This window comes from Octopus sinensis, linkage group LG26, assembly GCF_006345805.1.
Source record: "Octopus sinensis linkage group LG26, ASM634580v1, whole genome shotgun sequence".
NCBI classification, from domain to species: Eukaryota; Metazoa; Mollusca; class Cephalopoda; order Octopoda; family Octopodidae; genus Octopus; species Octopus sinensis.
The window spans coordinates 22,094,302-22,107,446 of record NC_043022.1 but is presented as its reverse complement, the minus strand read 5'-3'; the positions used below and the strand labels follow the sequence as shown (position 1 = coordinate 22,107,446).

At 38.2% G+C, this 13,145-nt stretch overlaps 1 protein-coding gene and 1 pseudogene across 5 annotated transcripts in view; one reads left to right on the top strand and one right to left on the bottom strand.

The window, feature by feature from the left end:
• Positions 1-13,145, top strand: part of LOC115224915 (unconventional myosin-XVIIIa) — a 324,165-nt gene that overhangs the window by 144,846 nt on the left and 166,174 nt on the right. For all 5 annotated transcript variants that reach the window (XM_036513802.1, XM_029795876.2, XM_036513801.1 and 2 more), the window contains 5 exons: positions 2,249-2,391; positions 4,237-4,337; positions 6,488-6,548; positions 10,215-10,359; positions 11,550-11,697. In XM_036513802.1, the coding sequence (XP_036369695.1) occupies positions 2,249-2,391; positions 4,237-4,337; positions 6,488-6,548; positions 10,215-10,359; positions 11,550-11,697 (598 nt within the window). The remainder of the gene's footprint in view (positions 1-2,248; positions 2,392-4,236; positions 4,338-6,487; positions 6,549-10,214; positions 10,360-11,549; positions 11,698-13,145) is intronic.
• On the bottom strand, positions 5,452-5,549 carry LOC115224931 (annotated as a pseudogene).

Below are 13,145 nucleotides of genomic sequence, written 5' to 3'. Positions count from 1 at the left end.
ATTTGTTAGACGGAAACTGAAAGAAACCCGTCGTATATATGTATATATATATATATATATATATATATATATATATATATATATATATATATATATATATATATATATATATATGTGTGTGTGTGTGTGTGTGTGTGTATGTATGTGTCCCCCAACATTGCTTGACAACCGATGCTGGTGTATTTACGTCCTCGTAACTTAGCTGGTTCGGTAAAAGAGACCAATAGAATAAGTACTAAGCTTACAAAGAATAAGTCCTGGGGTCGATTTGCTTGACTAAAGGCGGTGCTCCAGCATGGCTGCAGTCAAATGACTGAAACAAGTAAAAGAATAAAAGAGACTGGCAGACAGAGAGATTTCATGTTAATGGACATGGGGGAGAGGGGGATTGGTAGTGTATTTGTCAATTGGTGTGTGTGTGTTGGATGCTCTGTGATTGTTTGTATAGGTGTATGCCTACACATTAGAAATTGTGTCAGGGTATGCTGACCCGTCTGTTATTGGCTGTGGGTGATTTTTCTCTGAAAATCATTTAATGAACTGAACCAACAGATTTATGATTGAAGATGTTCCTTTTGTGGCTGTGATAAGACTGACCTTCCTTTACATCTTTTATTCAAGACATTCTCTATTCAGTGTCTCCGGTTTTCATTTTCAAATGCAGTTCTGTGTGCTTTGAGATACATTTTGCTGCTATTTCTAACATGCTTTCTCCATCATTTAGAGCAGTGGTTCTCAACTGGGGTCCATATGGCTCCTGAGGGTCCTTTAGAAGATTTTCAGGTGATCATGCAATAAATTGGGGTCTACAATAATATTTTCTGGAGCCCTGCTTTAGATATATGTTCTGGTATGTACAGCCAGGTTTCTTTCTCTAACATTTTACATAGTTCAACCTACATAAGCTTATGTGCAGAAAACAAAACAGGAATTTTGAAAGAGATTTCTGTAAAACAAGTTTTTAAGCATTGAATGACTATGGGGATCTACTAGAATAATAGTAATCAAAGGGGTCCATAGATGAAAAATGGTTGAGAATCCCTGATTTAGAGGCTCCCTACTTTGGTGGTGATATTGTTGTAATAAATCTATCCCTTAATTTTTCTAGATTCACAAGGGTTTCAGACTTGGATTTGCCCTTAATACAAAATTTCTGCTCTGATTGCATTGTTAAAATAAAATTAGGGTTTCGTAGACACAGTGTCACATTAATCATGGAAAAAAAAAATGTCTTTTGTTATCATAGGATTCCTTTCAGACACTCCCCCCCCCACCTTCACGGTGAGGCTGACCTGGACATCACAGTGAACAATGGATGTATTCACACTTGGCTTCAAATTGTTTGAATATTTCTATCTATCTGTTTCTCTGTATGTGGGTGTCTTTTTCTTGCCATATCTATGAGTTTGTGTGTATGTGTGCATGTCTGTGTATACAGACACACACAGAGCAGAAGCTTGTTTTGTGTTGTGTCACTGTTTGTCTTAATTAGACCATGTATGTAAAATAGTAATAATGAATATATATGTGTGGGTGTACATTTTTAATGTCAGACAGTTGGTGTGTTCCCTCTTTTGACTGTCTATACCCAATAAATATATATTTGGGTCAAACAGTTGTGTTTGTTTAGTCTAACAATGTATCATATTGAAGGGGGTTTATGGTTTGGTGTTGTCCTAGAAACTTTAGAGTGTGGAAAAAATACCTTTCGGCATTGGTGCTATCATTTAACATTCTGAATTCAAATCCCAGTGAGTCTATTGCATTTCAATCTGTTGTAGGGTTAGGGGTGGGGGGAAGGGTATCTTTTTTTCTTCACAAATGTAAATAAGCCTAATCTGTTTCTTAAACGAGGGACATATTCATACGGCACAGAATGTTTTCACCTTAATAGACGTCATTGATTGGTTGAAATTGCAGAAATTGAAGAAAGAAAACAACAAATATCTTACAAACTATAGAATTTTCTCAATAAAGCCAAGAGAAAAAGATGTTTTATAAACACATTCTACCAGTATACGAAGTTTAAAAGTGTTTAGTTACGTGGAAATTATTTTAAAAAACTGCCGGTCAAAATGAAAAGATCCCAACTTTGTCCTTCCAAGGTTGATAAAATAAAGTACCAGCTATGTACTGATATCTGTAATGGACCATACCTCTCTTTCTTTTTCTACTAATGTTTCTGACCTTGTGACTTTGTTCAGAAATAAAAATTGAAGTATATATTTTGTTTTGTGTTTTGTTCCAGTTGATAAAGTAAACTCCATGGATGTCCTATTGGAAACATTTGGCAATAGTCGCACAATTCTCAATACCAATGCTTCTAGGTTTTCCAAGCTGACCACCTTAGACTTTGACTTTTCGGGACAGGTGTCTGGTATAACAATCCAGGTAAGCTGTTTGGGCATTTTCTCTTTTAGTCATTAGAATGCATATATACTGCAGCACAGCTTTGATAAGTAAGTGTCCTGAGCATAACTGTGTTGAGTTGTAGGAATCCTAAGGCTGGTTAGTCAGTTTCTATGTTTTAAACTCCACTTGTCTAACACCCGTGGACATGTTTACAAAGTCAGAAAACAGCATAGCTCCCATGACTTTCGGAAACATTTTTTCACGCTAAGAGTTGCTGAAGCATGGAACAGACTGTCAGCATCAATTGTTAGTTGTTGGAGCACTGCATCCTTCAAAACTTCCATGCTTCCTGAGATTTGCCAACACTACACCTGATTTTCTCACCTCCATACACACACAAACATGTATCTGACTCCTACACTGTTCGCTTTCCAGACATTTGTACATCACTGCATATACTTTATGCGCGCTTTTTGACAAGTTGTGGTGCACCTGAGCACTGTATACAATAATTTCATTATTATTATTATATAAATAACTGAGATCATAATTTTACCTCTGAATGAGATGCCAGTTCATTGCAGGGTTCCTCATTTACAGCTAAGTAGACTGGAACAATGTGAAATGAAGTGTTTTGCTCAAGAATACAATGCACCACCTGGTCCAGGAATTGAAACCATAATCTTGTAATCATGAGTACAACGCCCTAACTACCAAGCCACGCTTTCTCTATTCTTGTCTCTTCTTTCTTTTAAATGTGTATTGAAATTCAATGATGACACTCACTCCCTTAATGATGATATCTTTAATGGTCGGCACCTCTTATCTTCGACTTATAAGCTCTGTTGTAAGAGGGGCTTATCAAGTAATAGGTGAAAGTAATGATGGTAGTACTTGATATGTTATGTATGAACCTACCTACCTATGTACATACACCCATGAGAAAGTAAGGAGGGATGTCAGGAAGGGCATCGCTGTTACACTTCCTGATGGGAAGGGTCTTCCTATGATGCTGACATGCAGTGTCTGTGCAAGACCCTGCCTCAGTAAAGCTGGACTCAAGAGTCATCTTCGTAGTCATAAAGCGAGACAGATGAGTGACAACCTGGCCACTGGTGGTGGTGTAACACAACATACTAATCATATCTGTCAGGCATGTGGAAGAGAGTGTAATTCGGTAGGAGGACTTAAACGACATGCAAAGGTATATGAAGCCCAGTTACAACTACAGCCGGCCATTACCGGTAAAGGCTTTAGTTGCCAATTCTGTACAAGACATTGTAGATCTTTAGCTGGGCTAAAAAGTCACATTCGATCACAGCACCAGTAACAGTTAAGCTTCGTGCAATGGCCATACTCGATAACGAGGGGGCAGCCATAATAATAATAATAATAATAATAATTAATAAAAATAATAATAATAATAATTAATAAAAAATAATAATAATAATAAAATAATAATTAATAAAAATAATAATAATAATAATAATTAATAATAATAATGAATAATAATAATAATAATAATATTAAATAATAATAATAATAATAATATTAAATAATAATAAATAATAATAATATTAAATAATAATAATAATAATAATAATAATAATAATAATAATAATATAATAATAATAATAATGAATAATAATAATAATAATAATAATAATAATAATAATTAATAATAATAATAATAATAATTAATAAAAATAATAATAATAATAATAATAATAATAAATAATAATAATAATAATAATAATAATAATAATAATAATAATGTACATACACCCACATGGAACTATTGCAATACATTAATCATATTATTTCCCGTATTTCCTCCTTCACTACCTGTCTCTAACGTTTTCTTGTTGTTTTCTACTGTTTCAGATTATAATGCTGGAGAAATCACGTCTGGTAAGGCGACCAGAAGGAGAGCCAACTTTCCATATCTTTTACCAAATGTTGGCTGGAGTTGACTCTGTGTTAAGGTATGTTGTTTATGTGTTCTCTGTGGTTCTGTCCTAAAGTAAAGAAAAATTTTTCCCAATGGTTCCTTAAGAAGAAATTTTGGATCTTTTTGGTTTGAATGGCAGTTTTTTCTAGCGGTGTCATATGAAATTGTCACCCATAATTATGACCCTAGTATTGATCTATTGCATTTCAATCGGTTTTAGGATTAGGGTGGGAGAAAGGGTATCTTTTTTTCTTCACAAATGTAAATAAACCCAATCTGTTTCTTAAACGAGGGACATATTCATACGGCACAGAATGTTTTTTAACTCAATACACGTCATTGATTGGTTGAAATTGCAGAAATTGAAGAAAAAAAAGCAACAAATATCTTACAAACTATAGAATTTTATCAATAAAGCCAAGAGAAAAAGATGTTTTATAAACACATTCTACCAGTATACAAAGTTTAAAATTTTTTAGTTACCTAGAAATTATGTTAAAAACTGCCGTTCAAACCGAAAAGATCCGAAATTTTTAACAAAATATCTTTCTCCTATCTTTTTCTTTATTCATATTTTACTGGTTTCAGTCATTTGACTGTGGCCATGTTGGCCTTGAAGGGTTTTAGCCAAACAAATCGACTCCAGGACTTTTCTTTAAAGCCTAGTACTTATTTTATAAGTCTCTTTTGCCAAACTGCTAAGTTATGGGCACATAAATACACTGACAGGCAGTGATGGTGGGGACAAACAGAGAAACAAAGATACACACACACACATACTACAGGCTTTTTTCAGTTTCCCTCTTCCAAATCCACTCACAGGGCTCTGGTCAGCCTGAGGTTACAGTAGAAAACACTTGCCCAAGCTGCCACGCAATGGGACTGAACCTGGAACCATGTAGTTGGCAAGCAAGCTTCTTAGCACACAGCCACACCTGCACCTATTATCATCATCATCGTTTAACGTCCGTTTTCCATGCTGGCATGGGTTGGACGGTGCAACTGGGGTCTGGGAAGCCAGAAGGCTGCACCAGGCCCAGTCTGATCTGGCAATGTTTCTACGGCTGGATGCCCTTCCTAACGCCAACCACCCCATGAGTGTAGTGGGTGCTTTTTACGTTCCACCGGCACAGGTGCCAGACGAGGCTAAAAGTATGAGACACTTCACAAATTTGGATGTGATCCTTATGCAGGGCTCATGCTAATTTTCTCTGTATGTATTGCTGATGCTAGTACTCAAAAATACAAGAGAACAACGAAAGGATGGAAAAAATTATATGCAAGCATATAATATATTGTATCTCTTTGTATATATACACACACATATATACATATACACACCTGAAAATCGAACCATTTGCCCACCCTCCTCCCCACTTCTGCTGCTGTGATTCTGTAAGTCACAAACTAGGTTTCTCCAATTATCTTTTTGTTGCCGGAAGATTCACAGGTGTTGAAAATTTCTGATTGGTGACTGGGAATCATATGCTTCATAACTATATATAGACATGTACAATCACCATCATCATGTTATGCCTGGTTTCCATGTAAGCATGAGCTAGACAGGTAGTGTTTTATGGTTAGACTAGCACTATGACCCAGCAACGCCGGGTCATAGTGCTAGTGCATGCATATACAGCTGTGTGCGTGCACACATACAAGCGAGTACTGTCCAAATCTCTGACCAATCACATACAGCTAGCTGGCATTCAATTGGTGTAGCAAGTTTTGGGCATTTTGATTGGGTTTTGAATAGAAAATTCACAAACAAGTCGCTTCTATTGATTTTTTTAATGGCTTTGTTGGGTGACTGGGGAAATGTAAAGATGTGCACGACCACCCTTGGACGGTTTTGAATTACCATAGAAAGTGCGAGCCCTCTAACTGAAAAATTGTGGATTTGTATAAAGGACACACACACAGACATTTTGCTATTTATATATAGAGAGATGCCTTTCCTGTTGTCGACCCTTTTATGATAAGCAAAACAAGGTGTACCTGTTCTAAAACTAGGATACACTTTGTGTGTGCATATCAAATCCACTTACAAGGCTATAGTATAAAAAACTTGCCCATGTGTCATGCAGTAGGACTGAACCTAGTACCATGTGGTTGGGAAGCAAAAGTCTTAACCACTTAACCATGTCTGTGCTTTATATATTTATAAATTTTTTTCCTTTACAGGAATGAATTGCAGCTGACCACTCTGAATGAGCAGAATACATACATGACACCTCTTCAAAGAGTAAGTACTGTTGTTGTTGTTGTTGATGAGCAGTAAATCATGAGTGGTTAGCTTTACTTACTTGTACTTGTGGCGACATTCACCCTGGGCGGGTTGAGTCGGCTTCTACTCATGGAAGAAGTTTCGTGGGAATATGTGAATTTCACAAGTGGTCCCCAACAATCCCGCATGTAGAGACATCCTGTTTGCCGCAGATTGTCCGCAGACAAGGGGACAGAACGACCGAGGAGCCGACGGTTACTGAAACAGACACTCCGAGGATTTTCACCAGTCTGCCGGGTTGTGGCCCTAATACCACTCGGTGTCAGACCAATCTGACACTACCCATTGCCAGCGTCCCCACCACGGTGAGGATGGGATGGACTTTGGTTAGCTTTAGTGAAACATAGCCAAGCTGACTGCATTAGGTGTATAATTAGATAGAAAACTGTAATTCACATGTCTTGCCTTGTCATACACTGTGTCACTTTGAGTCTACCTGATGGTTATATGTAAGGTTTATGTGTCTATGGAATGCTCAGCCCCATGTACTGCTGCTCCTTGTATTAGATATCTTAACTGCTCTCTTCATTAAATATCTTAACTCTTGTTTTTGTGTGCAGATGGAGTCTCAGAGTTATTCTCAAAATATTTGTATTTTCTTATGTCGGTCAATGATACAGTCTTGTACATCTGTATAACAATTCATTCCTTTATTACCACTTTAACAAGAACTGTGGAGTCTTGTGTTTGTGTTATGAACAATGTGTATGTGAGGAGCAATATTTTCTGTATGGGTATTTGTGTGTAACGGTGGGGAATGTTTGTACTGTGTTTATTGGTGTGTGTGTGTAATGGTGCTTGTGTTTCTGCATGGATATGTGTAAAGTAAGATGTAATAAGTTTTAATGTTGCATCTTCTAATCACCACTCTTCCCACTACACCTGAAACTATACTTTTTTTCCATTAATCAAGAATAAATTAATTTTCTGTGGTTGAATTATTCTGGAGAGGAGCACTTATGACTGCTTAATTTCTCATAGTCTGCCTGGAATTAAAGGCCTTAAATGTTGGGTGTGGCTGTTGATACTATTTCAGTTCAAGTTTGTAATTAGAGATAAATTTTAGGGGAAGGAGTAAATTTAAGAAGACTGGAGCTTTTTGGTGGATTCTCTGGAATGACAATGAATTGTGATAGAAAATGGAGTAGGGTGGGTCTGGTTTAGAGTGTGTACGGATGAGGGTGGAAATTGATGTAATCTGTAGTTACTAATGATATTGTTGTGAATCACAGGACTTTATTGAGCTATTCTCTACTTCTGGTTACTATTGTATTTAACTTGGTGGCAAATCTATCTCCTATGTCTAGAACTTTGATTTGCTGTGGGTGACTTTTTTTTCAAAGTTAGGTGAACTGAGTCATGTAGAATAAAGTGACTTGTCCAGTAAAACTGATGTTTGGAGTGCAATGAAGTTGTGAACCACAAGTTGTTGTTCTACACTACCTCAAACATTCCACCTCACAACACTAAATACTCCATTCTATACCACCAAACATTGCTCTCCATACCATCAAACATTGCACTACACACCATCAAACATTGCACTACACACCACTACACATTGCACTACACACCACTACACATTGCACTACACACCATCAAACATTGCACTACACACTGCCAAACATTGCACTACACACTATCAAACATTGCTCTCCATACCATCAAACATTGCACTACACACCATCAAACATTGCACTACACACTGCCAAACATTGCACTACACACTGCCAAACATTGCACTCCACACTATCAAACATTGCTCTCCATACCATCAAACATTGCTCTCCATACCATCAAACATTGCACTACACACCATCAAACATTGCACTACACACCACTACACATTGCACTACACACCATCAAACATTGCACTACACACTGCCAAACATTGCACTCCACACTATCAAACATCACACTCCACACCACCAAGCATTGCACTTCACACTATCAAACATTGCTCTCCATGCCATCAAACATTGCTCTTCATACCATCAAACATTGCACTACACACCATCAAACATTGCACTACACACTGCCAAACATTGCACTCCATACTGCCAGACATTGCACTCGACACTATCAAACATCACACTCCACACCACCAAGCATTGCACTGCACGGTATCAAACATTGCTCTCCATGCCATCAAACATTGTACTCCATACCATCAAACATTGCACTTTGTTCAAGCAAGCCTGGCACATTATGAAACATGCCTTTCCATCCACATCACATAAAACGTCCCCTTTCATACTACCTAACATACGAAGGGTGTTCATTAAAGATTTCCCCTGACTCACTTTTGGTTATTGCAGGAAACAGAAGCTATATAGGTATAATCATATATGTCTCTACATATCACATTGTAAATTTCAGCTTTCCACTTGTATTCATTTGTTTTTTACGGCTGCTGAAATGGACTAAGATGTTATACTGGAGGCAGCTGAAAGCAGATCAGTGATTAGGTTCTTATACTTGAAAGGTCGTACACCAAGAGAGATTTTCGATGAGATGAAAGAAGTTTATGATGACGATGCACCATCATACAACGTAGTCAAGCACTAGCATTACCATTTCAAATGAGGTCAGACACCAGTAGAAACTGCTCCTAATCCTGAATGACCACATTTTGCCATTACTGACGACACCATCCATAACGTGGAAGTTGTCATTTTTGAGGATCGCCACATAACTATTCGGAAACTAGCCTAAGAAATGAAGACAAGTATAGGGTCCATAGCAAAAAATCATTCACAACCATTTGTACATGCAGAAGTTGTCTGCACAATGGATTCCCAGGTGTTCACACCTTTTCAGGTGTGCCAAGAAAACAAGGAGGACTTTTTTGGTAGACTTATCACACAGTATGAAACATGGGTCCATCACTGTGACCCTGAGATTAAAGTCCAGTCGAAACAATGGAAGCATGATAATTCACCACCTCCAAAGAAGGCTCATGTCCAACTCTCAGCAGGTACAGTGATGCTCACAGTCTTTAGGGACCAGCGCAGAGTAGTGATAATGGATTTTCTGGCAAAGTGCATCATAATTAACGGGGCATATTATGTTTCTCTACTGCAGAAATTGCGGGTGCCATCAAAGCAGAGAGGCATCGCATACTGACCAAAGGAGTTTGCCTCCAAGGCAACACCCCAGTTCACAATACACATGTTGCCCAGATGAAAGCACATTCCTGTGGCTATGAAATCCTTCCTTACCCCCCTTACTCTCCTGACCTCGCACCATCTGACTTCCATCTCTTTCCTATCATGAATTTTTTTTTAAGGAGAAGCACTTTTTGGATGATGAACTTATTTCCGAGGTAAAGTCTTGACTCCAGATGCAACCTACTGACTTCTACAAATGAGGTCTTCACAACTGCATAAAGCGATAAGAGAAGTGTGTCACCATTGGTGGTGGCTATGTAGAGAAGGACTAATAATTATGTCAAGTTTCATTTATTCCAGTCCTCGGGAAGTGGGTCAGGGGAAATCTTTAATGAACATCCCTCAAAGTACTCCACATCATCAAACCTTCCACTTTACACCAACAAGTCTTTCACTCCATACCTCTATTTTATGCCCCTCTTGAGTGTCCACTCAAATGTCTTATTTATTACAGACTGAAGACAGACAAAAGGCAGCACAGTCTTGGGCCAAAGTGACCAATGCTATGGAAGTTCTCGGATTTTCACCTGATGAAATGAAGGCAGTATTCTATGTATTGGCAGCTATTTACCATCTTGAAACTGCAGGAGCTGTTAAAGGTATGTCTAACATTCCTCATTAATTAAGTTGTCTGAATTATTAAGTCTTCTCTCAATAATTTTGTGAGAATTATTTTGTTGGTGCTCTCAGGAGGATTGTCATCAGTTTCACTAACGTCTGTATCATCACTCTTTTCTACTCTAGGCACAAGGCCTGAAAGTTTTGGGGAGGGGGCCAGTTGATTAGATCGACCCCAGTACACAACTGGTACTTAATTTATCGACCCCGAAAGAATGAAAGGCAAAGTCGACCTCGGTGGAATTTGAACTCAGAACGTAAAGACCGTTGAAATACCTCTAGGCATTTCGCCCAGCATGCAAACGATTCTACCAGCTCGCCGCCTTTCTGTATCATCACCCTTATAACCCTCATCACCATCACCACTGCCCTTATTACCATCATTAACCATCCACCTCCTCCTTCAACTTCACCATCAATATCACAATCTCTGCCATCATCCCCTATCAACATCACAGCTGCTGCCACTGTAACTATTTCACCAGAACTTAGTCCTTATCTGTGAAGGAGCAGATGGAACTTTTGACACAGTGTGTGCAGAGATTTCTGTACAATAGTAGGGTGCCAAGAGCACCGTCCCAGTGTGATCGTTGCCAGAGCAGCCAACTGGCTTCCATACCCATGGCACGTAAAAGGGCACCATTCAAGCGTGATCGTTACCAACGTCACTTCACTGGCACGTGTAAAAAGATTCGAGCGAGGTCGTTGCCAGTGCCGCCTGACTGGCCCCCGTGCCGGTGGCACGTAAAAAGCACCCACTAAACTCTCGGAGTGGTTGGCGTTAGGAAGGGCATCCAGCTGTAGAAACTCTGCCAAATCAAGATTGGGGCCTGGTGCAGCCATCTGGCTCGCCAGCCCTCAGTCAAAATCGTTCAACCCATGCTAGCATGGAAAGCGGACATTAAATGATGATGATCATGATGTTTGTATGATGATCTTTCTAGGATTGCCTTTGTTTCCATAGTGAACATAACACACTCGGATATGGGGAAGTGGCCTAATCTGGATGCAGTAATAACCTAGGATTACTATTGTGAGCCTGATACACCCAAAATAGAGAGGTGGCCATTGAAGAAGCAATGAATTTAGAAGCAATTCCTCTCCTTTTGTTAAGTAACTTTTGTTTTATTTCATTTTTATGAAGTTCTGTTTATTTTGTGTGTCATTTCAGGAACCAACAATAAAGCACAGTTTGCAAAACCTGCAGCTGCACAGAAAGCTGCAAACCTTCTGGGCATCAAAGTGGAGGAACTCGCACGTACAATCTTCAGCCCATCAGCAGGATCAAGTGGCACCTTAACCCGAAGTGCTTCTATGAGGTATGACTATGTGTCTGAGTTAGGATTGCTTGCACCAACACTGTTTGTCGAAAATTTGACTGAGAAAGGGATAAGTCAGTTGAATCAGCTGGATAGGATTTGTAAGACGGGGTCGAATCACCTTCCACTGATGCAAACATAACTTCTGGATCAGTTCTTGAAGTAAAGTATACAAAAGATGACGGGTGGGGTAAAATTAAATATCATTGGATGTTTAACCCTTCAGCATTCAGATTATTCTGTCAAATGTAAAGCTTATGTATTCACACCATGTAAAATTAATCTTGCATCATTTCATGGCTTTGAGATTTCAATGATGTGATTGTTTATTTTTAAAATGGCACAATAAGATAGCTACGAATGACCATATCTGACTAGTTTGAACATAAAACAGATAGAATATTTTGGCCGGATATGGCCGGTTTAAACACTAAAGGGTTAACCCTTTCGTTACCTACCCGGCTGAAACTGGCTCTGGCTCTTTAGTATAAATGTCTTGTTTTCATAAGTTTTGAATTCAGTTCAAATCTTCCACCAAATCTTAGTCACAATTTATGTTCCTAACACTAGCTCAATGATAATCATGTTATTTTACTAAATTCTTTGTTATTGTTGTGATTTTCTTTGGACATGGCATGAAAATCACCAATGTCTCAAAGGAGTGAGTGTCATGGAGTTCAGTTACATCCAAAAAACACTAAAGTTTTTCCTAAAATCCAAGGTTTTTATAACTGCTCAACTTGACTAAAAGGAATCAAAATCCTTTACAAATATTCTTTAAGGAACTTTTTAGAATCCTTATATGAGCAGTTATATTAACCAATGGAAAAAATGACAATAACAAGAAATTTTAATGTAAGCTTTTAGTTTAGATCACTTTATTACAGGAAGTTTGTTGTAGAACCAGGGGCAGTCTCTAACAGGGTGGTGTCAAAAAGATTAAAGGAGTTAAAACATATTTTGCCTTTCTGTAAACTTCTGCTTGCTTCAACGTTGGTGTTCTTATTAAGCCGGAGATCATTCAAGCAGACATTGCATCAAAGGTATTCCAGTTATTCAAAGGTATTCACTGTTTTTAAGAGTATGCGAGACAGCATTATCTTCTGTGTTTAATTCATTTTAAAAGACGTTGGGGTGTGACTTGTGGGAGATTTGCTTGCTATTTCTAGTAAGTTTTAGGTGTCCATAAAGAGCATTGTTTCCTAAACATTTTACTGTTGTGATCCATTTCAGTAATTCATTAATCTTCTGGGAATCTTAAATATATCTTAAAAATAGGTGCAGGAATGGCTGTGTGGTAAGTAGCTTGCTTACCAACCACATGGTTCCGGGTTCAGTCTCCTGCGTGGCACTTTGAGCAAGAGTCTTCTACTATAGCTTCGGGCTGACCAAAGCCTTGTGAGTGGATTTGGTAAACTGAAACTGAAAGAAGCCCATCATATATATGT